General features: G+C 36.7%; 1 protein-coding gene across 6 annotated transcripts in view; it reads left to right on the top strand.

Annotated features, from left to right (window-relative positions):
- The window catches only part of RIMS2 (regulating synaptic membrane exocytosis 2), a 611677-nt gene that overhangs the window by 256036 nt on the left and 327664 nt on the right, over positions 1 to 27977 (top strand). For all 6 annotated transcript variants that reach the window (XM_055546480.1, XM_055546481.1, XM_055546482.1 and 3 more), the window contains one exon: positions 25653 to 26578. In XM_055546480.1, coding sequence (XP_055402455.1) covers positions 25653 to 26578 — 926 coding nt within the window. The remainder of the gene's footprint in view (positions 1 to 25652; positions 26579 to 27977) is intronic.

The raw sequence follows: 27977 nt of genomic DNA, 5'->3' as shown, positions 1-27977 counted from the left end.
TCGGTAGCTGTTCCCATCCCCAGGGGATCTTCCCAACCCAGGGATCGAACTCAGGTCTCCCGCACTGCAGGTGGATTCTTAACCAGCTGAGCCACGAGGGAAGCCCTATTGGATGCGGACGCAGGTTCTAAGTTGCTTCAGTCATGTCTGACTCTTTGTTACCCCATGGACTGTAGCCCATCAGGCTCCCTGTCCATGGGATTCTGCAGGCAAGAATACTAGAGTGGCTTGCCTCTCCCTCCTCCAGGGGATCTTCCTGACCCAGTGATCGAACTTGTGTCTCTTAGGTCTCCTGAATTGGCACCATGGCTTCTTTACCACTAGCACCACCTGGGAAGCCCATATTCAGTTGTTAGTGCTGTTAAAATCCTTTTAATAAAGATTTGTATTAGGAAAATAACATTTGTACATTATATATGTATCAGTTCAGTTCAGTCGCTCAGTTGTGTCCAACTCTTTGAGACCCCATGAATCGCAGCACGCCAGGCCTCCCTGTCCATCACCAACTCCCGGAGTTCACTCAGACTCACGTCCATGGAGACAGTGATGCCATCCAGCCATCTCATCCTCTGTCGTCCCCTTCTCCTCCTTCCCCCAATCCCTGCCAGCATCAGAGTCTTTTCCAATGAGTCAACTCTTCGCATGGGGTGGCCAAAGTACTGGAATTTCAGCTTTAGCATCATTCCTTCCAAAGAAATCCCAGGGCCGATCTCCTTCAGAATGGACTGGTTGGAACTATTAACGAATAGTTTAAAATTCTGGGAGAGTACATTAGAAAAACCCAAATAGTATAATTACTCTTTTTATATTTGTAATGTTATGTTTTGGCTTTTTTTCCAAAAAACCAAAACATCCAAGACTCTATTAATTTTAGCATAGCCAGGAAAATATTAGTTTATAAAAATACCAACCTCCTACCCATAGTAGGAAGTTTAGAAACCCTTGAACACATGAAAGTTGCTGCTGACATTATTATTTACCAAGTACTATAGTTAATGTTAATTAACTAACTTTTTAAAGTTTGTGTTATGTATTTAAAAATTTGGTATTCATTTTGGTAGCTGTCATTGGATCTTGTGTGCCTTTGTGTGTGTGCTGTGTGTGTGTGCTCAGTGGTGGCTGACTCTGGAGTATAGCCTGCCAGGTTCCTCCTGTCCATGGGATTTCTCAGGCAAGATTACTGGAGTGGGTTGCCGATTCCTCCTCCAGGGGATGTTCCTGACCCAGGGATTGAATTTGCATCTCCTGTGTCTCCTGCTTGGCATGTGGGTTCCCTACCACTGAGCAACCTGGGAAGCCTCCTGTGGACATTTATTCAATCGTAAAGGAAAATGCTCATTAAATTTTAAATAGTAAAGTAAAAATGTGACCTTTCCAACTTGTTTTAATGTTGATATATAGAAAAGCATTGAATTATTCGCTGGGCTAACCTTAACTCAGAACCTAATTACCTAAAGTTATCGTGGTGTATTTCTCCTAAACGAGTAGTAAAAATCCTATAACATTGCATTTAGTATTATAGGATCATTATTTACAACAACAGAGTATATACAATGTTATAGGATTGCAAAAAGTAGAACTAGAAGGGATCTTCACTTTCTAGTTTGAATTATGGATCTTACAGAGAAAGGAAATAGAGGCTCCTTAGAGGATATTTTTGTCACTTATACATGTATATAAATGGATTCAATTGAGTGGTTATTTATTTATTTATTTTTACATTTTATTTATTTATTTATTTAAATTTTATTTTATTTTTAAACTTTACAAAATTGTATTAGTTTCACCAAATATCAAAATGAATCCGCCACAGGTATACATGTGTTCCCCATCCTGATCCCTCCTCCCTCCTCCCTCCCCATACCATCCCTCTGGTACAATTGAAATAGGTAATTGTGGCTTGAAGAAAATTTCAATATTGAATAAGCTCAAATAAGTACTAAAAATGATAGCTTGTGATAACATGAGACACTGAAGTGAATCTTTTTCTGTTGCTTTGGAATTAGAGACTGAACCTAATGTGTGAACACAAAGTATTAAATACCCCATCTTTAAACAACAATCTTGCCTATAATTGGGACCCAGTTCTTCTCTCAGAGTTTTCAATAGTAGATAAACTGGCAGCTACCTTCAGTCATCACCCCCAGGGGAATCTTCACGTTCTGTAGTAAGAGACTAGGGAGAAGGAAGGAGGAAGAAACTAATGCAAATAATCAGTCTGGAGCCTAGAGAGGAGTACAGAGACCTTCTCCTTCCCTTCCTACTACTTTGGGAAAGAATATACTATCCTTTGTGCTTCCTAGGTGGCGCTAGTGGTAAAGAACCTGCATGCCAGGGCAGAAGACATAAGAGACACGGGTTTGATCCCTGGTCAAATATACCCTGGAGGAAGGCATGGCAGTTCACCCCAGTATTCTTGGAGAATCCTATGGACTGAGGAGCCTGGCGGGCTACAGTCCATAGGATCGCAAAGAGTCGGACACCGCTGAAGCAACTTAGCAGACATGCGTACTATCCTTCTCTACCAAAAACCAAGTGAAGGGAATCTCTGAATTACTTGTAGTGATTAGAGGTTCTCATCAGGAGGGGGATGGTAACATTCTATTCTTTGGTTAGCTAAGTATTTAGGTAGTAGAGTTATTGATTTAACTAACCTGTGTCTGTTTCAACAGAGGAAAAGGTAATTGGAAAGAGAGTGGAAGTAGGGGATTTGTAGTCAGAGAACAGCCTGTATTTCCCTAGAAGGGAATATGTAAGAGTATTTATTCATGATTGGCAAGGTTATATAGCAGTAATGAACAGCTCTTAAAATCTCAATGTTTAATATAAAAATGTTTACTTCTTGGTCTTGTATAATACGGTGTCTGTAAGTTCAGTTCAGTCACTCAATTGTGTCTGACTCTTTGTGACCCCAAGCAGCACGCTAGGCTTCCCTATCCATCACCAACTCTCAGAGCTTGCTCAAACTCATGTCCATTGAGTCGGTGATGCTATGCAACCATCTCATCCTCTGTTGTCTTCTCTTCCAGCCTTCAGTCTTTCCCAGCATCAGGGTCTTTTCAAATGAGTCAGTTCTTTGCATCAGGTGGCCAAAGTATTGGAGTTTCAGCTTCAGCATCAGTCCTTTGAGTGAATATTCAGGACTGATATCCTTTAGGATGGACTGGTTGGATCCCCTTGTAGTCCAAGGGACTCTCAAGAGTCTTCTGCAATACCACAGTTGAAAGCATCAATTCTTTGGTGCTCAGCTTTCATTATAGTCCACTCTCACATCCATACATGACCACTGGAAAAACCATAGCTTTGACTAGCCAGACCTTTGTTGGCAAAGTAATGTCTCTGCTTTTTAATATGCTGTCTAGTTTGGTCTTAGCTTTACTTCCAAGGAGCTGCTGCTGCTGCTGCTGCTAAGTCGCTTCAGTCATGTCTGACTCTGCGACCCCGTGGACGCAGCCCACCAGGCTCCCCCGTCCCTGGGATTCTCCAGGCAAGAATGCTGGAGTGGGTTGCCATTTCCTTCTCCAATGCATGAAAGTGAAAAGTGAAAGTGAAGTTGCTCAGTCATGTCTGACTCTTTAGTGACCCATGGACTGCAGCCCACCAGGCTCCTCCATCCATGGGATTTTCCAGGCAAGAGTACTGGAGTGGGGTGCCACTGCCTTCTCCGATGTCTTTTAATTTCAAGGCTGCAGTCACCATCTGCAGTGATTTTGGAGCCCCCCAAAATAAAGTCAGCCACTGTTTCCACTGTTTCCCCATCTATTTGCCATGAAGTGATGGGACTGGATGCCATGATCTTTGTTTTTGAATGTTGACTTTGGTCTGGTTTTAGTGTAGTATGGTGCAGTGCGGTACTATGGCTAAGGGTAATTTTCCAGAGGAGTTTCTTCACATGTGATTCAGCCATACCAGTTCTGTAATCCTGCAGCTGTATTATCTAGTATCTGTGGGCAGAGGGAGAGATGCTGGAGAATTGTGCATGAACTTTTTTTTAAACCACCTCAGCCCAGAAGTGGAACACATTCTCTCAGTGCTCACTGGATGGGATCAATCACTTGGCCACTCCCACTGGATAAGGGACATGAGAAGTCTTCTGTGTAGTCAGAAGGGGAGGATACTTCGGTATCCCAGGACCCTGGTAGTAGGTACCACAACGAATTTCCCATAGGTCAAATCAACATCGTTAAAGGTGACTTTCCTTGAGCTATTCTAGATGTCATTATGGAATGAGGAAGGAAGATTCAACAGAAGAGGGTTGAATGCAGAGATTGGAGAAAAATATTAACATTTTCATAGTATACCCTGGGAAGCTGAGATAGCTCACTAAATTGCACATGTGAGGAAATGGAGTGTCTTAAGAGTACGGGTTCTAGTGTGAAATAAACTGGGTTCAAATTCAGGCTTTATTGATCCTTTATTGTTTTCTTTTACTTAATCTCTCTGAGTTTCACTTTCCTTATTTTCACCAGGTTATTGTAATAGAACTTTATTCATAGAGGTGTTATAGGTAAATGAAAGGGTATAGTAAATTCCTGTACCATTTAGTATTTAAGTATTCAATAAATGTTAATGGCTGTCATGGTGGTTAGATCTTTAGGGGCTAAAGGAAAGAGTAACTAAGTGTAGTTTAGGTATAGAGTAAAAGATGTCAGAAAATATGTTTCACAAATTCTGAAAGATTCAACATTTCTTTTAGGTTCAAGTAGAGATAAAAAGTTTGTTTTTTATACTATGTGATCTCTGCATTCCCAGTAAACAGAAACATCCAAAAATAATGCCTTTCATATACTGTGTGCCAAGTATTGTGACTGAATACATTTTGTCTCATTTAATCTTTTTTGTATTTCTTATTCCCATCAGTAGATCAGGAAACTGCTAATACAGAGCTAGGTTTAAAATAGATATTGCCTGTTATTTTGTTAAAATGTGACCAGATTTTCATTCTTTATAAGTAGTTATGAATTTAGTATATAGTTCTAATGTGGAATAAGACATTAAAAAATCTAGCATATAACATTTCATGCATCATCATTATTAATTTGTCCTATATATGAAACATTTAACTGCAAGTGCTTAAATTTTTAAGTCAAATCCACTGGTTTTTAGTTTTATTTGTTACTTTTCCCAGCTATTTAGTTGACTCTAAGAGTGACGATTTCCCTCATACCTTTCATGTATGAGGGGTGTTCACATACAGCATAGTGTTTAGGCAGAAGCCCTGGAGCCTGAATTGTTATCCATTAACCAAACCCAACCAAGAACACATCTTTAGTCAAGCAAAGTTGGTTGTTATTATTTGCTGCAGCAGGGAAAACCACATGCCTTGTCAAACTGTGGGCTATGTTTGCCAGAAGGGGTTAAGGGAAGCTTGTTACAGGATTTGCACTTGTATTAGGTGGTTTGGGAGAGGAGGTGGAATGAACAGAACCTTACTTAGCACTGCTACTGGAGAAGAAACAGAGTCATTTTGCATTTAGGGGAGGGGAATGTTTGCCCATTTTCATTACACAGTGCGTTTGCTTTTATCTGTGTTCAGACCTGATTATGGAGTGGTATTGTTTTTGCTTTGTTCCATAATAGTAACAGAAAGTGCTTATCTGATGGTAATGTTCTATGAAATTTTTTTCATTTACTGGGAGCATATAAGAGCCTAACCAATAGCAACTAGGCCAGCTACAAGCTGATAGCTATAAGGGCAGCCTTTTCTTTTACTGGTTTTAAATTCTTCCTGTACCCTTTCCTAGCTGTGTGGTTTTAGGCAAAGTTAAATTACTTTGTGATTATTAGTTAACCTATCAGAAAAATGGGGTAATGATAAGAGTGCTTCGTTCACAGGATTGTTTTGAAAGTGGATACATGTAAAATTATCTGGTACAGTCAATGCTCAGTTTACCTAAGCAGCCACCACCACCACATAATGATAAAATCAGTAATTTATAATACCCTCCAGGCTTCCCTGGTGGTTCAGATGGTAAAGAATCCACCTGCAATGCAGGAGACCTGGGTTCGATCCCTGGGTTGGGAAAATCCCCTGGAGGAGGGCATGGCAACCCACTCCAGTATTCTTGCTTGGAGAATCCCTATGGAACAGAGGAGCCTGGCTGGCTACAGTCTATGATGTTGCAAAGACTAAGCACATAATACTCTTCACCACACACATTAAGTTATGGCATAACATATTCAAGCACTCATATATGCACTATAAAAATAGAATCTACCAGTAGACAAAAATACTCATGTTGGATAGTTAGGATATCTTCTCTTTTGTTCAGTGATGGAGGAACACTGCCAGATTCATTTATGAAACACATTTATTCATTGGACAATAGAATATATATTTTCTTACAAACATTTTCCTTTTCCTGTGCTCTAAATCTTATTTATTCAATCCCTAAAGGAAGAAGAGAAGGCAATGGCAACCCACTCCAGTACTCTTGCCTGGAAAATCCCATGGACTGAGGAACCTGGTAGGCTGCAGTCCATGGGGTTGCACAGAGTCGGACACGAATGAAGCGACTTAGCAGTAGCAGTAGCAGCAAAGGAATAAAACTGATAGCCAGCTTTTGTTTCTCTCTCTTTTTTTTACCTCCTGCATAGAATCTGTCAAAAACTTTCACAATTTAACCTCCTAAATATATTTTTTCATTTCCTTCCATTACTTTATTAAGGGCCCCATAATTTCTTACCAGAATCAGTGGAATAATGCAGTTGATCTCCCTACCACTAGACTTACTCCTCTCCCTTGGTTTAACCAGATTACTGGTTGAGTTAACTCACTAACAGAAAACATCTGATGACCTCTTCTTTGCCTATGGTATATGAGCCTTCTAAATCTTCACCCAGCTTTTATTTCTGGCCCCCGTGTCACTGCCAAGTTTGATTCCAGCTTTATGTTTCTATGTAATTCTTTTCTGTATTTTAGTTTTCGTGCCATCTAAAATTATTAGTGCCAAGAATTACGATAAATAATTCCAATAAATAAAATGATGTAAAGGGATTTTATATACTATTCAAATCTAGAATAATGAAAAAAACAAGCATACTTCTTTATTTTGGGTATCTCAAGATGTAGATTCTGTTCTATAATATAGTGCCATCTAATGATAACCACTTTCAGTTTTCTCTGTATAACTCGTGAATCGAAAGTCGCTCAGTCATGTCTGATTCTTTGTCACCCCATGGACTGCAGCCCACAAGGCTCCTCTGTTCACAGGATTCTCCAGGCAAGAATCCTGGACTAGGTTACCATGCCCTCCTTCAGAGGATCTTCCCAATTCAGGGATCAATAACTCAGGGAACTTTAAATGCTCCTTGACACCCTCTTTCCCTGTCTCTGTCATTATACTGACGATTGGATCTTTGGAATCATGCTTGCTAAGGTTTTTTAAAGCTCCAACATGTTTTGACTTTATAAATACACTTAAACTCTGACACAACATGCAACTCAAAGAGAATAGTGTAGGATCAGGAGTGGAATGCACTTTCAAAGAATTGCAAAGATTTTCAGGTATCATTAAGTTAAAACCTGAGGAATTTGTTACCCTATTTTCAGTTCTTTTGAAATCTAAAATTAACTCTATAATAATCTATAACCGAGAGAGAATTGTTTTATTCTCCTTTGTTCTCTTACTTTCTCAAACAGTGACTGAACTCCTGCTAAATGTCAGGCTCTCTATTAGGTATTCTTTGCACTAATGAAGTCTCATATGAATCATGATAGCTCTTTGGCTAACCAATCCACTTTTTTCTAGGTTCTTGTTTAGCTGAGCAGTGGGGTATAACCAGTGATGTGCTGGTAAATATTGGACAATCAGCTTTCCAAAGGAAAAAATAAAGAAATCCTGATTTGCAGCATTTGCTAATTTTCATGATGTAAACATTGCCAACATGGCTGATTTTAAATTGCCAGTGTGACATCACTCAACAGAGTGGGGAGGAGATGTTTACAGTGGGCTCTTGGCTCCAGGGCCATGCTGGATAATGAATTAACATCTGCACTGTACTAGTCTGCTTCTTTCATTTGAAATCACCCTCCCCTTGGCTTATATGCATTACATAACCTGCACCTATTTTTTTTCCCTAGACCTTCTCATCTCTGGGAGCCTCTGATTTACTTTATTTTCTACTGAAATAGCAGCCAGGTTGCTAATGACCAGTTATCTTAGACTTCTCGCTGGAAGCAAATCTTTCTCTGACCTCAGCATTGTATTTAGCTATATGTAACACTTATAACTACAACATTTAAATACACGAGTTTATGTTTTTCTCATGTAAAAACAAATCTGGAAATAGACTGCTCAAGGAAATCAAAAGAGACCTAAGCATTTATTTTTTCTGTTCGTTTCCCTTTTCTTGCTCATTGCTCTACTACCTGCAGTGTGTGGCTCTCAAACTTATGATTAAAGAGGACTGTTGAATTATAGGAAGTAGGACCACTTTCCAGTCATAACGGAGGAAGGACAAAGTATTAATATGAAAGGTGCATGACAGTTGGGTCTATCTCTTACTTAGGAATAAATAGCTTTGATAGAAGCTGTACTTAGTAAACTTCTATCTAAATATTATTTGCCTGAATTATGTCATATAACCACCTCTAGCCATAAAAGCCCCTGAAAAATAATTTTTTTATTCTAAGCACACTGTTGATCTGAATAAAACTTTGATTCTATTTGTAGGAAAGAAAAGACACAACCAACTTTGTCTGCCATATTCTCTTTTGCCTTTAGTCCTGGTTCACCTCTATGAACTCTGTAAAGCTAAATCTCTACTGCTGTCTCATTGACTTACAGTTTAAGCAAAGTGTCTTTTGAACCCTACATCATGAAGTCCTATGTTTAATAGAGCTGCTTTAAGGTAACACAGTTCTAGACTTAATGTTCTAGGGTTTGTGTAGGTCAATTTTCCAATTTCAGCTTTATCAGTAATAGAAATAAGATGCCATTTGCTGTCTACTACCTCTTTTATGTATTTCTGAATTAGCTTTAAAGTTGGGTGGGAGATAGTTTCTTGTGAATTACTTTTTTAAAAAAAAAGTAGTTTGTTACCATCACTTGAGACATGTGGAATGTAATTTGTTTTTATTGCTTTCTAGCCTTAAATAGAATCAGTCTACTGTCATAATTATCAAATGAAATTTAATATCAAACATCCAGTCTTGTGGTTTTTGATCCCAGTAAAGATTTTGATCTCATTAGATGGCTGTTTTTAGTGTAAAGCTACTTTAAAGAAACAACATGACTATAGAATACAAGTCCCAGTGTGCTTGTTTTTCAAAAAGGAAAAACCAATTTCCATAGAAACAGAGTTCATAAACATCATGACAGCTGATGAGAAAGTAGTAAACAGATTTTAGAGTCTGTATTCAGAGAAGGCAATGGCAACCCATTCCAGTACTCTCGCCTGGAAAATCCCATGGACTAAGGAGCCTGGTAGGCTGCAGTCCCTCGGGTCGCTAAGAGTTGGACACCACTGAGCAACTTCACTTCCACTTTTCACTTTCATGCATTGGAGAAGGAAATGGCAACCCACTCCAGTGTTCTTGCCTTGAGAATCCCAGGGACAGCGGAGCCTGGTAGGCTGCCGTCTATGGGGTCACACAGTGTCGGACACGACTGAAGCAACTTAGCAGCAGCAGCAGCAGCAGCAGCAGCAGAGTCTGTATTAGAGATTGTGTGCCAACCAAGAAGATTTCAGTTGCAAGTAATAGAAAACTCAACTGTGACTGGCTTAAAAAATAAAAAAGAGTTTATTGGTTTACCAGAATCAAAGCTCCAGAGGCCCATGTTGCTTCAAGTGAGGATTGATCCTGAATATCATAGAATATGACTTAGGTTGTAATTTCCTTCTTTTCGTTTTTAATTTTTTTCTTCTAGTTTTGTTAAGATATAATTGACATACAGTTTAAGGTGTACAACAATAGTGATTTCACTTACATACATCATGAAATGATTATCACAGTAAATTTAGTGACCATTCATCATCTCATAAATACAAAATTAAAGAAGTATAAAAAATATCTTTCCTGTGTGAGAACTCTTAGGATGTACTCTCTTAACAACTTTCACATATACAGCAGTGTTAATTATCATTTTGTTCATTACATCCCTAGTACTTATTTATCTTACAACTCTACGTTCATAACTTTTTTGAAGGCATGTAACTCATTTTTATTATTAAAAAAAATTTTTAAGTACCTATGCAAGGCTTGAATACATCTTCAAATCTCTATGATCTTTCATCTTCTACCAGAATCAGGTCCAGACTTGTGGGCCTGAAGCTTACCAAATTTGTGTGACCCTCTTAAAGAAAAGAAATCAAAATCACAAATTCAAAATTAGGTGCAAACGTCAATATTTACTTAGAAAGGGAAAATAAATCATAGAAATCACAAATTTGAAAGGCTGACAAATATCATAGACATGGTAAAATCCAGAAAAATTAGCACATTTTAAATAATTGTCTGACATTTTCTTTAATCATTGAAGTCTTTAATTTTTGACTTGCCTTCTTCCAATTCCACATCCCTCATTTCTGGTAACCACAAATCTCATCTTTTTTTCTCTGGGTTTATTGTTTTGATTTTGAAGTATAATTGGTCTACAACATTGTGTTAGTTCGTTCTTTCTATTTTTAATTGTCACTAGGTGGATATTGACTCCATTTTGGGAAGACTTCCCCAACTCACCCCAAGTTGACTTCAGTAGCTCTGAGAGTTATGTGACTTCTCAATCACAAAACAGGAAATCTGTGTCACCACTGACAGTGAAATGTCCTTAAGAATAATGGCAATTGGTCCAGCTTAGGTCATTGTGCTGATCATTATAACAGGAATAGTGCATGCAGGGATGGTCTTTGCTAACCATGGCTCATCCCTAGGGCATGTGAGGCCGGTTCAGTTCAAACCAGACTACAAAGCTGAGAATGGAGGAGACATTTCTTCCTTTCTCAAGAAAGAAGAGAAGTAGATGACAGAGGGCTAGCGACAGTTATCATCACAGTTGTTAGCAGAGTGCATTTTCTATTCATTCAGAAGAATTTAAGTGACCTAAAAATTCACCTATTTTTAACTTGTTACCTAACACATTTTTAGAGACAAGGCATAAATAAAAGGCTATGCAACTAATTTCACTGTGTGGTATTATTTTCTACTAGTTACTTTTAACATCGCTAAAGAAACTTTGCTATAAAAGTGGTAAAATACATGATTTATCTGGATTCCTGCATTCAAAAGGAAGGCCTAACTCCAGTGTCTACTCTGGTGACTCATCATTTGCATGGTTTATCTCTCTATTAATGTGGTATTTAAAAGAGGATATCATGTTTTAAATATTATAAAACCACAGAACAACACTTGTTAAAATTTGACAGCCTTCCTTCATAACTCAGTCCCACCAGTGGCATCCATCACACTCTGTCTCATCTTCTTTGGGGCCTAGCATCAGCAAACATCATACTTTTTTTTCTCCTGTCTGTATTATATCACTGATAGGGAATTTGTAAAAGAGTGTGGGGGAGGGGACAGCTGATAAGAGGCTAAGAGAGATTTATGAAGGGAAAATTACTTCAAGTAAAGAAACAGAATTATTAAAAAGAAGATCTTCTTTACCTCCTTTGTAAAATTTCCTTATATTTTACATCATGTTTTAGTATTAAACTCATGTAAATATATGGGTTTGGGATAGACTTTCTGAGACTGGGAATGGAGTGAAAAGAATGGTAACCCAAGAAAAATTATATTTTACTTTCAACCTCTTTTGAAGACAATCTGCTAAAGATTGCACTTGACAGTCTTTTATTCATCTTGAAGAATTAAGAAATCAAGAGTATGTATATTCCAGAGAATACATTGCATATGTAAACAGTGGTGCTGATTGAAGCATGAGTTGAAGCAGTGCAATATTTAATATAGATAACTGAGGATCCCAAAGTATCATGCTAGATGCAGATGTTAGGTGCTATTTTCTCTGTTTGAGAAAGAGCATTCTTTAACTGGATGATAAATCCAGTTTCTTTAATAAATCTAATTGAGTCAGATCTGGAAGTGCAGATCATGTAGAAGTATTTTGTGTAAGTTTTTTCAGCTTTCTATCAAGATATACAACATGCTATAAGGGTATTTATTTGGTACATAAAATCACAGGAATCATATAGGAAAAATTCTGTTATCACAAATGCTGTGTAATGAAGTTTCCCACATTTAGATACAGTATATTTTGTTTATTTGGTTTTGATTTGTCATGGCAGTTGCTCCAAACAGTATGTATTGATTTGGTTGTCAGGAATTCTCTTCCAAGAAGAATCTTGTTCAGAAAGTGCTTTCTTTGTACCTGAAATATTCTAAAATAATATGAGTGAGTGGTATTCTCATGCAGATTAGTGGCAGGCTAATGGACAGAACTAGCTCTGTTTCTCTATTTTCAAATATTCTTTTTCTTCTACTATCAAGAAACAGATTTTCTTTAACTCCTCGCCTTTCCCTATTTCACCAATGCAGTTTTCTCTACATCTCTGAAAGATCACTTAAATTCTTAAATCACTCTTAAAAAGTCAACAAAATTGGACAAAAACATCCAGTAGTTGGGAGAGTGAAGAGGTCAGTATTCTCAAAACTCCTTCAATCAAGGCACATATTTGCTTGTTCACCTGAAAGTAATGTTTTGAGTACTTTGTCAGTGTATTTTTCAAGTTAAAATACAAAAAGGAAAACAAATGGTGTGAGTTTTGTCTAATCCTATTAAGTTTTTATTGTAGCTAAGTTGGGCAAGTTGGGTGAATGACATTTATGTTTAATCATAGTGTAAAAAATACTTTGCTTCTGTAGCTTTCTTTACTTATTCAATAAATATTTATTGAGCTGCTGCTGCTACTGCTGCTAAGTCATTTCAGTCGTGTCCGACTCTGTGCGACACCATAGACAGCAGCCTACCAGGCTCTTCTGTCCATGGGATTCTCCAGGCAAGAACACTGAAGTGGGTTGCCATTTCCTCCTCCAATGCATGAAAGTGAAAAGTCAAAGTGAAGTCACTCAGTCGTGTCCGACTCCTAGCGACCCCATGGACTGCAGCCCACCAGGCTCCTCCGTCCATGGGATTTTCCAAGCAAGAGTACTGGAGTGGGGTGCCATTGCCTTCTCCAATTTATTGAGCACATACTGGCAATGGCACCCCATTCCAGTACTCTTGCCTGGAAAATCCCACGGATGGAGGAGGCTGGTGTGTTGCAGTCCATGGGGTCGCTAAGAGTCGGACACGACTGAGCGACTTCACTTTCACTTTTCACTTTACTGCATTGGAGAAGGAAATGGCAACCCACTCCAGTGTTCTTGCCTGGAGAATCCCAGGGACGGGGGAGCCTGGTGGGCTTTTGTCTCTGGGGTCGCACAGAGTCGGACACGACTGAGCGACTTAGCAGCAGCAACAGTAGGCCAGTTATTTGGGAATAAAGTGACCAAATAACAAAAAACTGGAAAATTCTTAAAGAGATGGGTATATTAGACCACCTTACCTGCCTTCTGAGAAACCTCTATGCAGTTCAAGAAGCAACAGTTAGAACTGGACATGGAACAATGGACTGGTTCAAAATTGGGAAAGGAGTACATCAAGGCTGTATTTTGTCACCCTGCTTATTTGATTTATATGCAAGTACATCATGCGAAATGCTGGGCTGGATGAAGCACAAGCTGGAATCAAGGTTGCCAGAAGAATTATCTATAACCTCAGATATGCAGATAACACCACCATAATTGCAGAAAGTGAAGAGACCTCTTGACGAAGGTGAAAGAGGAGAGTAGAAAAAGCTGGCTTAAAACTCAACATTGAAAAAACTAAGATCATGACATCTGGTCCCATCACTTCATGGCAAATAGATGGGGAAACAGTGGAAACAGTGACAGACTTTATTTTCTTGGGCCCCAAAATCACTGCAGATGATGACTGCAGTCATAAAATTAAAAGATGCTTCTTCCTTGGAAGAAAAGCTGTGATAAATCTAGACAACATATTAAAAAGCAGAGACATCACTTTGCTGACAAAGGTCCATATAGTTAAAGCTATGGTTTTTCCAGTAGTCATGTACAGATGTGAGAGTTGGACCATAAAGAAGGCTGAGTGCCAAAGACTTGATGCTTTCGACTTGTGGTGCTGGAGAAGACTCTTGAGAGTCTCTTGGACAGCAGGGAGATCAAACTAGTGAATCCTAGAGGAAATTAACCCTGAATATTCATTGGAAGGACTGTTGCTAAAGCTGAAGCTGCAATACTTTGGCCACCTGTTGTGAAGAGCTGACTCATTGGAAAAAGCCCTGATGCTGGGCAAGATTGAAGGTAAAAGGAGAAGTGGGCCTCAGAGGATGAGATGGTTGGATGGCATCCGTTGGATGTCCATTGACTCAATGGACATGGGTTTGATCAAAGTCCAGGAGATAGTGAAAGACAGGGAAGCCTGGCCTTCTGCAATACATGGGGTCGCAAAGAGTTGGACACAACTAAGTTACTGAACAACAACGACAACAAAGTAACCAAAATGGTGATCCATGCCTGTGAAACTTATGCAAGAAGAAACAAACAGTAAACATGATAAATAAAAAATATATCAAGGACAAATTTATGGTTACTGGGGATAAGAGGGCAGGAGGGATAAATTGGAAGATTGTGATTGATGTATATACATTACTATATATAGAATAGATAGCTATTAATAATTAGAACCTACTGTATAACACTGTATAACTCGATACACTATAATGGCCTATAAGGGAAAAGAATCTAAAGAGTAGATATATGAATAATTGATTCACTTTGAGATATATACCTGAAACTAACACAACATTGTAAATCAGCTAGACTCCAATACAAATTTTTTAAAATATCATAATAAGAAGGTGAGATATGTTATGAAAAAGGTTAAAAAGTAAAGCAGGTTAAAGGGATTGGGATTTGGAAGGTGAGGGGTAGAGATGGAGATTGAAGTATTCAATAGGGTGACCAGGGGAAGCCTTCTTGAGACCAGGTTTCACTCTGAGAAAGTGAGATATGAGAGAAGAATTAAAAGAAGCTTTTTACTGACTAGAAGACTAGATGTCTCCGCTGATTTCTGGAGAAACAGCATTTTAGGCAGAGCAATGATCTTAAGTGAAAACGTACAGGGAAGCCAGCATGGCTGGATCTGAGTGAGCCGGGGCAAGCAGCTGGGGAGGAGGACAAGGAGCAATGGGTGCTGGATCCTATAGGCATGGTAAGCAAAATGGGAAGTTGTTGAAGAGTTTTAAGCATGTTAATGATATGATCTGAGGTACATTATTGCTGCTGTGCTAAGAGAGAGCTGAAGGGATATTGTAGAAGTAAGGAGACCACTCAGGAACTTTTCTAGTAATTCACATGAGAAATACTGGTGAAACCAGGCTTGTACTCGTGGAGCTGGTGAGAAGTGTTTGGGTTCTGAATATATTCAGAAAGTAGATCCAGCAGAATTTCCTCATGGATTGGGTGAACAGCTGGAAGGAAAGAATTACCCTTAATGGAAACAGAAAATGCCGTTCTTCCACTTATCTGAATTTTCCATATTTTAAAACACTGTATGGTTTTTTTTCTCAGTAAGGAATTAAGCATTTAAGATGAAAATTAATTATACATATGATTGATTTGCAGATAAACAGCATTTCTTTTTGAATTTGATGTATACTTCTAGATATGTTTGTTTCATTTTATAGGAAGATATTTCTCTTTTTTGTCTAAGTGTAATTACAGGCCTTAACCAAAAATCTTTTGTCCCTTTGGAGCAAATAGAAATAGGGGGAGAGAACAAGTATATGAAACCAATAGTTGAAGTTCAATAAAGGGACAGTAGCATTAAAAGAATATAAAGTTATCAGTAAAAAATAAAATGAAGTAACTCTAGAGACTTTTCTGTGATTATGGAAGGTAGTTGGTGGGTTAACTTATTTATTCTTTTTAAAATTTTCTGTTTTCCTATCTTGCTCATTGTACTTCTTTATATTGATTCCAATGAATCTTTATTTATTGTCAGATTGTTTTAAGGCTGCCATAGACGTAGATAGAGCATCTTCAGTTCAGTTCACTATTGGAGTTTCAGCTTCAGCATCAGTCCTTCCAATGAATATTCAGGACTGATTCCTTTAGGATCAACTGGTTGGATCTCTTGCAGTCCAAGTGACTCTCAAGCGTCTCCTCCAACACCACGGTTCAAAAGCATCTATTCTTCGATGCTCAGCTTTCTTTATAGTCCAACTCTCACATCCATACATGACTACTGGAAAAACCATAACTTTGATTAGACAGACCTTTGTTGGCAAAGTAATGTCTCTGCTTTTGAATATGCTGTCTAGGTTGGTCATAGCTTTTCTTCCAAGGAGCAAGCGTCTATAATTTCATGACTGCAGTCACCATCTGCAGTGATTTTGGAGCCCAAGAAAATAAAGTCTGTCACCTTTTCCACTGTTTCCCCATCTATTTGCCATGAAGTGATGGGAGTGGATGCCATAGTTTTCTGAATGTTGAGCTTTAAGCCAACTTTTTCACTCTCCTCTTTCACTTTCATCAAGAGGCTCTTTAGTTCTTCTTCACTTTCTGCCATAAGGGGGGTGTCATTTGCGTATCTGAGGCTATTGATATTTCTCCCAGCAATCTTGATTCCAGCCTGTGCTTCATCCAGCCCAACATTTCACATGATGTACTCTGCATATAAGTTAAATAAGCAGGGTGACAGTATACAGCCTTGACGTACTCCTTTCCCATTTTGGAACCAGTCCATTGTTCCATGTCCAGTTCTAACTGTTGCTTCTTGACCTGCATACAGATTTCTCAAGAGGCAGGTCAGGTGGTCTGGTATTCCCATCTTTTTAAGAATTTTCCACAGTTTATTGTGATCCACACAGTCAAAGGCTTTGTTGTAGTCAATAAAGCAAAAGTAGATTTTTTTTTTCTGGAACTCTCTTGCTTTTGTGATGCTCTAGCGGATGTTGGCAATGTGATCTCTGGTTCCTCTGCCTTTTCTTAATCTAGCTTGGACATCTGGAATCGCACAGTTTATGTACTGTTGAATCCTGGCTTGGAGAATTTTGGTCATTACTTTGCTCGCGTGTGGGATGAGTGCAATTGTGCAGTAGTTTGAGCATTCTTTGGCATTGCCTTTCTTTGGGATTGGAATGAAAACTGACCTTTTCCAGTCCTGTGGCCACTGCTGAGTTTTCCAGATTTCCTGGCGTATTGAGTGCAGCACTTTCACAGCATCATCTTTTAGGATTTGAAATAGCTCAACTGGAATTCCATCACCTCCAATAGCTTTGTTCATAGTGATGCTTCCTAAGGCCCTCTTGACTTCACATTCCAGGATATCTGGCTCTAGGTGAGTGATCACACACCATCGTGATTATCTGGGTCATGAAGATCTTTTTTGTATCCTTCTTCTGTGTATTCTTGCCACCTCTTCTTAGTATCTTCTGCTTCTGTTAGGTCCGTACCATTTCTCTCCTTTATTGTACCCATCTTTGCATGAAATGTTCCCTTGTATCTCTAATTTTCTTGAAGAGAAAATTACTACTGGTTTAAATTACCTTCTAGTATAGAATGGTGCTTAGTCTTCATGTATTTTTGACATGGTAATTTTGGGAAAGATAGTGGAGTGGGGCAGGCAATGGCACCCCACTCCAGTACTCTCGCCTGGAAAATCCCATGGATGGAGGAGCCTGGTGGGCTACAGTCCATGGGGTCGCTAAGAGTCGGACACGACTGAGCGACTTCACTTTCACTTTTCACTTCCATGCATTGGAGAAGGAAATGGCAACCCGCTCCAGTATTCTTGCCTGGAGAATCCCAGGGACGGAGGAGCCTGGTGGGCTGCCATCTATGGGGTCGCACAGAGTCGGACACGACTGAAGTGACTTAGCAGTAGCAGCAGCAGCAGTGGAGTGGGGCATGGCCCAAATATGTAACTATTAGGTAGCATCATTTGTGCATCATTTTCTAGAGATTTACATACAAGGTCTTCATTTTTCAAATATAAGTTGAAAATATTGTTATGGATAAAATAAAATTAAGCTGGTATCTAATTCCTAGAGTCTTTTTCTTATTTTGTACTTCTGAAGTGGTCAGTGGATACTAAAATCATAATAATCCCATGAAAACTGTTTAAACCCCAAATTGGACCTTCATAAATTTGAATGTATAGGTACTTACCTAGGGAATAATTGAGAAAAAACAGTCGAAGTAAAGAGTTAAAAAAGACAATATCACTGTCAAAGGGTTGGGAAGAAGAAATTGGAGACCTGGAACATTCTTTAGAGAGTAAAAGGAAAGCAGCAGTGATGTTAGAAATGATACATATGATAGTCTGAGATGGACAAATGAGAGAAGCAGGGTTGATAGGAGAGAGAAGAAGGGCAGCAGACTGTGCGTTGCAGTTGGGAAAATACTGCCAAGAGATCACTGAGGGGTTAAAAGTGAATGGAAGGAAAAGGAAAGAAGAGAGTTTGCTATCCATCAGCTGTGATGTTGTTTCTGAAATCTTCTGGAGTTAACTGCTTGGAAGAGTCAAATATTGTATGGAATTGTTTTTGTTCCAAACAATTGTTCCAAACAAATATTGTATGGAACTGTGGGGTCTAAGTGGTTGAATTTTATTATTGGTTTATATTCCTGTGAAAATGAATTAACTTGAATTTTTATTTCCTTTCTGTTTGATAACCTACAAATCTTCATTAGGAATCTTGGGGGGTAAAAATGACTTTGTCTGTCTCTACTCCTCCCCTCCCCTGCAGTGTTATGACATATTCCTAAACCCTCATTTAAACTTAAAATACTGGAGACGAAAACACAACACACTCCCTACTCTACAAATGCTGACTTTTTCTCAGTTTTATATGTTTATTTGGAATCACTTAAATATAATTCTCAAAAGGATAATATTAACATCTAGGTATTTGGCTTTTGGTAGAAAGAAATCCATGGTGTTATCTTTTTTTTTTTCTTTCTTTTTTTTAGTTTTTTGAATGACTAAATAGAGGCACTGAAGTGCTAAAAGTGAGCAAAGCTTGATTTAAACTGAGTGTCTAACCAAATTCTTAGCTCATGGAGCACATTTTTTAAATTAATTTTTTATAGAAACTGCTACTTTCTCTTTCATTACGCCTTTAGGGGAGCACTCTATTTTCATGAAGATTAAGAAACTTCTTACTGAATAATTGAAAAGAAATGACGGAGTAGTCCTGTTAAACCATCACCATCTTTTACTATCCCTCTACATTTCATCATGACAGCAGTGTGGTAGACTTATCAACGGCAAACGCAATGAATCCTGTTATTTTAGAAATACTGTAACTCATATAGGAGAGCATGGTTTATGATTTCTGAATCTGTCTGTTTTCAGTATAGTGCCCAGAAATGCCTTGGATGTAGGATGCATTTAGTTTTCAGTATTGTGAGGCACTAATCAGCTAAGTACCATAATCCTTCTTACAGAGTACATTCTTACTTGACCTGAGCTATATACAGCCACATAGTAACGACATAAAAGAATAACCTTTTTCTTAACAGGCCTATCACTAGAGGATTTTATGACTCCATCTGCGAATGAGTTTTGTTTTATGTGTAACTTTTTAGTAATTGGGTTTTTAAATATAATGATTGTAAGCAAATAGAGACTTTCAAATCATCTGATTAAGGATGGCTCCAATGATTTTGCCCGAGCTAGAAGGATTAAATGAAAGCACTCCCTGGAACAGTGTTGATGTATTTTTGTCAACATGATGCTTCATGCTCGACAGATGTGCATTGGTTGAGCGAAAGGTAAAACTATAAAAAATGTGTTGAATACTGTGAAATGTAAAAAAAGATTGATTTTTTTCTTGTTTTATGATGAATATAAATTGTTTGATTTGTTAAAATTCCTTTTTTGTAGGAATTATAGGGATAGAACCTACATATTTTATGTTTTACAGGATTGTATGCATCTGTTAAATCCTTGATTTAATGTGCCTTACCAGCTTCAAATTTTGGAATTTTATTACAGTGTTATGTTTAAACTATATGGTTAGCACCGTGTAGTTCAATTAAGGAAGTATCATTTCAATTTATTTTAGCATTATCATGCTGTATTTAGCTTCTAAAGTTGGAGACTTTTTCAGATTATTGACTCTTCAAATATAATTTCTATTCTTATGCTAATATAGTGATAATTATTCAGTAATCTCTACTAAAAACATGAGTAAGAGATTTTCATATAGGTAGTATTAATTGTAATAATACAGATTTGCATTTAGAGAAATTAGTAACTTTCAAGTTCTTCATTCTTCTCTCAATGTCACTATGATTCTTAAAAATTCCATAGGTTTTCAGAATTGAAATTTATAAATATTAAAGGTTAAGTTTTTTGTATAATCTTTCACTGTTCTTATGAATGTTTTCAAATGTTTACTGGATTACATTTTCAGCCACTTCATGATTTTATATATAGTAAGTATTGTAGGTAGTATAGTAACACAAACCACATAGGATGCTAAAGGGTATAAATATTAAAATAGAAACTAATGTTAAAAGCATCATGAATTAATATACAGTATATAAATTGAGCTACCTCTGGGATATTCTTGAAAGTGGCTTTATTTGAGGAAAAATCTTTTTATTTGGAGTTTTACTATTAGTCAATATGATTTGTAGACATGGAATTTTAAAGAGACTAATTAGAGTTTCTTGCTCAAACTATTATGCCTAGCATTTATAATGAAGTATCAGGTGTGAATGTATAGCTCGAATATTTAGAGATAGATTGACTCGTTAGTTCAGATGACAAAAATTATAAGCAGTGAACAAAGAATGCTGCTGATTAAAGTAGATTTAAGATATTTCTGCACGTGATTTTCTATAAACTAGTTACAGTTAAATTGCTTGTGTGCTCGGTCACGTCTGGCGCTTTGCCACTCCGTGGACTGTAGCCCACCAGGCTCGTCTATCCGTGGAATTTTCTGTAAGAATACTGGAGTGGGTTGCCATTTCCTTCTCCAAGTTCTAATTAAGACCACTATAATATGGTGAAAGAGAAAGTAATTGTATCAACTTAAGTTTCAATTAAGAGAAGTAAGATGAACAGATATTAGGTAAATACAGAGTAATATAAATAGATATTGATATTGTTATATATTAAAAATAGAGACTGATGCATAGTAGTGAAAATTAAAACACTGCATGATGTCACAAATACATTTTATTCTAAAAAAGTCATAATACTGGATTGTGCCTTTTAATTTTTCAGGGCCTTTGAAGGAAGAAGTGAAATATAACATCTTAGATGAATTGTTGCTTTCTTCTGAATTAAAATTTATGGGTTAAATACTGTTAAATGCTTTATGATTGTCTAGAGAAGTGTACAAGTTATCACTATATTCTTTTTCCTATTCAGTGTTTGCCACCTGATAATAATAAATGCTAAGGCCGGCTTACAAAGGCCAGTAGTGAAGGCAGAGTTAAGAGGTACAGTAGTTACATTTTCATGGATTTTCTTCAGTCCCTGAAAAAATATAGTGTCTGAGAAATATAGCAATTTTAATTTAAGGAAAGTATATATGAAATAATTCTAATGATATAATTGGTAAAAATTGTTTTGACAGAGTATTTGGATATTTTGGAATATCTGATAGCAGATTCATTGTTTGGTAAGAATATTCTTAGAGTATCTTGCCCTGCTTCTAGCATGGCTTTAATACTCTCAGGTACTCTGCCTCAAAGCATATTTTTAACAATCCAATTCCATGTTAAGTAACTGACAATAGTCAGCCCAATTTCAGAAATCATGACCAATGTTCAAGTTTTACTTAAATAGTATGAAAAATCAACATCCACAGTGTGATTCACATGCTTCAGGCAAATTTCATAATCTCTAGAACAAAGTAATTGTTGGCTTTAATATTGAATTCAGTTTTCCTAAGGTATGATTTTTAAAAACACTTAAATAGCTAGCTAAGTGACTTAGCAGCAGCAGCAAGGTGAATTCTGTAATGAATAAGTATTCTTATCAATACAACAGAATATATATTTCCTGGATTATAAAGTTTCACTGTATTCACTTTATACCCTTCTTACTTTCAGAAATTTAAGTTAACTCCTCAAGGGAATAAAATATTCCTTTTTCCTTCCTGTCTCTGTCCCGTAATAACCATAATGATGTTAAATATATTACTAGAAATTCCTCATTTCCAAAGAGATCTTGTTCTAAATGTTTAATTCTAAAGGGATTGGCACTCAAAATACATTTTTGCCAAAGAAATCATTTTATAGACAATAGTCTAAAGTCCAACAACAAAAGCAAAATTAACATATAATAATTAACATATAATTACTGCCTTGGGAGTAGTAGGGGAAAGAGAAGATCTAGACTGTTTTAGCATATCAGTGGATTTGTGTACTGAAGAAGAGAGCAAGCCATGAAAAGCAGAGATAACCTAAGAGCCAATTATTCAATCAGTTATTTCATTCAGCAGATTGAGCACCTATTATGTGCCACCCTCCTTAGATCCACGGTGCCTGTCTTCTTGAAATATAACATTTAAGCAGTATTATAGATATTTCTGGATAGAAATGGGTAAGATTACCTAGAGGAGTGCAGTAAATGTGTTTATGTGCTTACTGTCTTCCCCACTAGAAAGAACTTCTTGAGGGCAGACATATTATGTGCCTTTTCTCTGTTGTATTTCCAGCAACCAGCATCATAACTGGCCCATAGTCAGCACTAAATAAATATTTATTGAGTGATTGAACAAATAATGGAGATATAAAAGTATGTTAAAATTTAAGGTTTAGTGGATAGTACTTAAAATTAGGTAATTTAAAGTAGAATGAGTAGTATTATGCTGGGGAAATATGATCAGTACTGAATGCTAATTAAGTAATTATGAATGGAATGAATAGTATTTTGTGCTGGAGAAACACAAATTTCTATTCAATACACACTTAATTGTAATAAAATTAAAACTTAGTTAAGTACTCTTTAAATGAAACTTTAAAAATTCTTTTCTTATTTTTAGAGACAGATATATTTATTAACTTAGGTTGGAACAATTTGTTATTTAAACACTGAAATGTATTTGAATTCCATAAAGTCTGCATTTAATGGAGGTCAGATGGTCAGTTTGAGAAAGAGCTTATTTAATTGCTTATTCTTTAGAGTTCCCTAGAGAAATTTTCATTTATCTCAGTGTATATATTTGTAGTGTAGTAAGTAGATAAGTAGCTAGATAATGAGATGTGAATATTTTAAAAATTGGCACTAGTAAGTTACTTACATCTTGATAAGACTATCATTATTTTTTGCAATGCTTTAAACTTTTATTTAGGCATATTAACTTGATGAAGTTGTGGTACTGATATAAGATCATAATCTTAAGAAATGGAAGAGGATTTTAGAATCACTCAGCTTCTTGTAACAAAGGGTCATCTAATCATTTCTGTATTCCTAATTTATATTATAGTACATGGCATTAAGTTTTTATCTAATACATACTTGTTAAAATAATATTTGAGTTAAGGTGTATAATACATGGCATTAAGTTTTTATCTAATACATACTTGTTAAAATAATATTTGAGTTAATGTGTATAATCTGTATCTCTCACTTTAAAGTACATGCTCAAAGATTAAATGTCTGTAAAGGTTTGAGTAACTGGTTAATAGTAAAAATAGGACTAAGAAACCCAGGTCCCTTAACTCCAGTGTTCTTTTCATGATACATTGCTCCCATTCTAGTATATTTTTTCTTTATTCATATGTATAAAAATGACAAAAAGAAAATGAATTATGCATAATAGACACATAAATAGGATATTATGTAAGTTAATGCTGTATAATTTGAGTGCGCTGTTTTGATTGTATATTTTAAACTGTTGGAGTCTGGTGTTATGTAAATCACAAACCTAAAAGATTTGTGATTAAGTCCTAAATGTTTTATATGTAAGCGAATGTCCTTTTTTTTTTTTTTTAAAGTACATACACTTGCTTAACAATAAAACATTTAAGGCAACAGGCCAGCTCCTTCATTTACTATAGTACTTTTCCCTTTATGGTTCTAGGTTAGAGTCAACCCTAGCAATGCACATGTATGAGGTTTGAAAAGTAGAAGAGATGATAGAAACCATTATTGTCAAGCAGAGCTGCTGGCAGGCAGATGGCCAGATGTGAAAGTTTTAGTGGCTCCTGGGTTAAGCTTCTGTTAGTTGACTACCCTAATGTGGTAATCAGCTGAGATAATTGGTGGCAAATTCCCGAAGACTTTTGGAATTCACTGAAGTTTCCTAAGAGCCGTTTCCTGTCCTTGGTTCTCCAGGCTGAAAACAACATTAACATCTCTGACCTTCATTAGTTAGCAGGATCAGCGATTGTGTAGTTTTGATTTCTGTATTGAAACCCTGACTCTCTGGAAAACCTAGAGTGACTTTTGTTTTTATTAACAGACTCTAACTGATACATTGATGGACTGCATTCCTGATATGGGGGGTTGGTTATAGAAAAGAGATTTTTAGAGGAGAATGATAATTTTGTTATGTTGAGTCATTCCACATGTATCCTTTCTCTGCTCTTTCTTTTGGATCAAAAAATATTATCTAAGAAATTCTCAACTGAGCTCTCTAATCTTTGTCGTCTTTAACTGCAACTGACCCCACCCTTTCACGCGTCCTGGCAAAATCTCTATAACAGTTATTCTAAACCTTTCCTGACATCTTCATGATTCCAGTTCCGTTGCTTCTCATGTCTAGTGATTGCTGTTATTTGAGTTTGTGCCAGAGAAGAGGACAGTATGAACATTTTGTTGACAAAGAGTTATTTGTGTGATTGCAAGGTCTACCAGCTTGAATGGCGTTAGAGGGGCAGGTTGAAAACTGAATGAACAACTGTTTCTCTGAGGCTGTAAGGACATATAGATACAGAAGACAGAAGTGTCATGGAGCCAGCCTTAATTTAATGAAGATGGAATGAACGTAGCAAATCTTTCTGATTTCTTTTTGAAATGAATAAATTATCATAGTTGGTATTTATTTACACTGCTTATCTCAAGTTAAGGCAGTAAAGGGTTGGAAATATAATGATAAGATGAAGATTTAGATGAACCAGTACTAGCATGATCTAGGCAGATAATGAGTGAAAAATGACTTTTAAGAGTCAACTTTTTAGTAAAAAAATGTTTACTAAACTATTGACCAAACAACTAAAGATCAATCAGTTTAGCTTCATCATGTTTCCAAGTAACTATGAAATCAAAGTATCAGGAATAGAGAGAAAAGAAGATGAAATTTTTCTAAGCTTCTGAATAACAATTGGGAGATAGCGTAAGGGTATTGAGCCAAGCAAAAAAGTTAGAAAAAAGGCTATTTTGTAGCAGCAAGATGAAATGTTGATTATTTGATTTGGGGGCATATATATATTCTATACGGGGTATGCCACTGAAGAAGCATATTAAAAGTACCTTTTAAATTTCCTATTTGGACTGAATAAAATGAGTATCAGTAAAACTTTTGTTATGGCATGACTTCAAAATTAAAAAAAAAGAAGCAAAAGAACTATTTGAATTTATCCATCCAACCTTCCAGTGAATCAGTAAAATGTGAAATTGCTTAAATTCTGCTCTTTTTATCATTCTTTTTCTTTGGTTATTTAGGAAAAGAAGTCCATCAGTGTCCAGAGATCAGAACAGAAGATACGACCAAAGGGAAGAAAGAGAAGAATATTCACAGTATGCTACTTCGGACAGCGCAATGCCTAGATCTCCATCAGATTATGCTGATAGGAGGTCTCAACGTGAACCTCAGTTTTATGAAGAGTCTGATCATATAAATTATAGGGACTCCAACAGGAGAAGTCATAGACATTCCAAAGAATATATTGTAGATGACGAGGATGTGGAGAGTAGAGATGAATATGAAAGACAGAGGAGAGAGGAGGAATACCAGGCGCGCTATCGAAGTGATCCGAATTTGGCCCGTTATCCAGTCAAGCCACAGCCCTATGAAGAACAAATGCGTATCCATGCTGAAGTGTCACGAGCCAGGCATGAGAGAAGGCACAGTGATGTTTCTTTGGCAAATGCTGAACTGGAAGACTCCAGGATTTCTATGCTAAGGATGGAACGACCATCAAGGCAAAGGTCTATATCTGAACGTAGAGCTGCCATGGAAAATCAGCGATCTTATTCAATGGAAAGAACTCGAGAGGCTCAGGGACCAAGTTCTTATCCACAAAGGACCACAAACCATAGTCCTCCTACCCCCCGGAGGAGTCCAATACCCATTGATAGACCAGACGTAAGACGTACTGACTCACTAAGGAAACAACACCACCTAGATCCTAGTTCTGCTGTAAGGAAAACGAAGCGGGAAAAAATGGAAACAATGTTAAGGAATGATTCTCTCAGTTCTGACCAGTCAGAGTCAGTGAGACCTCCACCACCAAAGCCTCATAAATCAAAGAAAGGAGGTAAAATGCGCCAGGTTTCACTGAGCAGTTCAGAGGAGGAATTAGCTTCTACACCTGAATATACCAGTTGCGATGATGTTGAGATTGAAAGTGAGAGTGTGAGTGAAAAAGGTAAGCACTATATTCTAATCATACATTTGCCTGTAATTGATAAGAGTTTTTCTTTTAGGCTGTATTTCTGAGTAGTCCTTTAATAGGTATTACAACCTTTGTTTTTAAGTTCTTTAATGGTGCTCATTATGTAAATAAAATTTGAAGTTATAAAAAGTGAATTTCTTTGGTAATTAATTTTCATAGAAGAAAAGTCTACTGATTTTTTGAAATTAGTTTTTGTTTCTGAAAATGTTCTTGCATCACTTGATGGCAAATTTTAAAATGCCTGTTAGCTATAGTTGTAAAAATAACATCTTTTGTGTTTCCTTTTAAAAGGAACAGTATGTTTATTACAGAACATCTGAAAAATTGCTCAGTATAAAGAATTAAATACAAGCTATTCTTGGTCCTTTCTGCCAAATATAGCTATTGCTAACATTTTGTTGTATTCCCTCTTCCAGTTCATATATATTTTGCATATTTACAAAATTGGTATCATACTATTTAATTTTGTATTCTGATTTTTTTCAGTTGATCGTGTATCATTAGCTTTTCTCTAAGCCTTCAGATGTTCTTCAGAAATGTTTTAAATGACTGCATTAGTGTTCTATCATAAGGAAGAACCACAAACTAACTATTCATCTACTTGGTATCGTTGCAGTTGCTTCCAATTGCTAGTGTAAATGATATTATAATGGCTATCTTTGTACATAATTTTTTGCCTGTTTTCTGAGTATTTCACAGATACCTATTTGTGCTTTGAATCTTTTAAGCTTTTAATTCAGATTAGCAGCCTGCTCTCCAGAAAGATTATAACACTCCGTTCCGTCAGACGTGCTTGAGTTTTCGGTCTTAATGCTCCAAATTTTTGCCATTTGAATAGACCACAAAAAATACTATCTTATTGTCATTTTATTTTGGTTGTGAAGATGAATGTTTTGCTATATTGTTCTATGAATTGTCTGTTCTTTCCTTTTATTGCTTCTGCCCGAGATCCTATTGCATGTTAATTGGTTTTGCTGTTGTTGATTGATGAGATATTTTTAAATGGTTAGAATTTTACTCATTTGTCTGTCATATATTCCAAATATATTTCCCATTTTGATGTTGAGCTAGTAATTTTCTTTGGTCATTTGGAAATACTGAATTTAGTATAGCTAACTCTGCATATTTCATGATTTTTTTCCATCCTTTTATCCCTAGAAACTCTTTATTTATCACCAAATCAGTTAAATATTTAACTGTATACGCCTCATGTTTTTATTATTTCATTTTTAAAAAAACTTTGACTTTTCAATCTTTCTGAAATTTGTTTTAAAGAAAGTGAAAGAAAGTGTTAGTTACTCAGTCGGGTCCCACTCTGTGATTCCATGGACTGTAGCCCACCAGGCTCCTCTGTCCATGGAAATTTCCAGGC

The sequence above is a fragment of the Bubalus kerabau genome, chromosome 14 (assembly GCF_029407905.1).
Source record: "Bubalus kerabau isolate K-KA32 ecotype Philippines breed swamp buffalo chromosome 14, PCC_UOA_SB_1v2, whole genome shotgun sequence".
Taxonomy (NCBI): Eukaryota; Metazoa; Chordata; class Mammalia; order Artiodactyla; family Bovidae; genus Bubalus; species Bubalus kerabau.
This window is presented reverse-complemented; position numbering and strand designations above follow the sequence as displayed.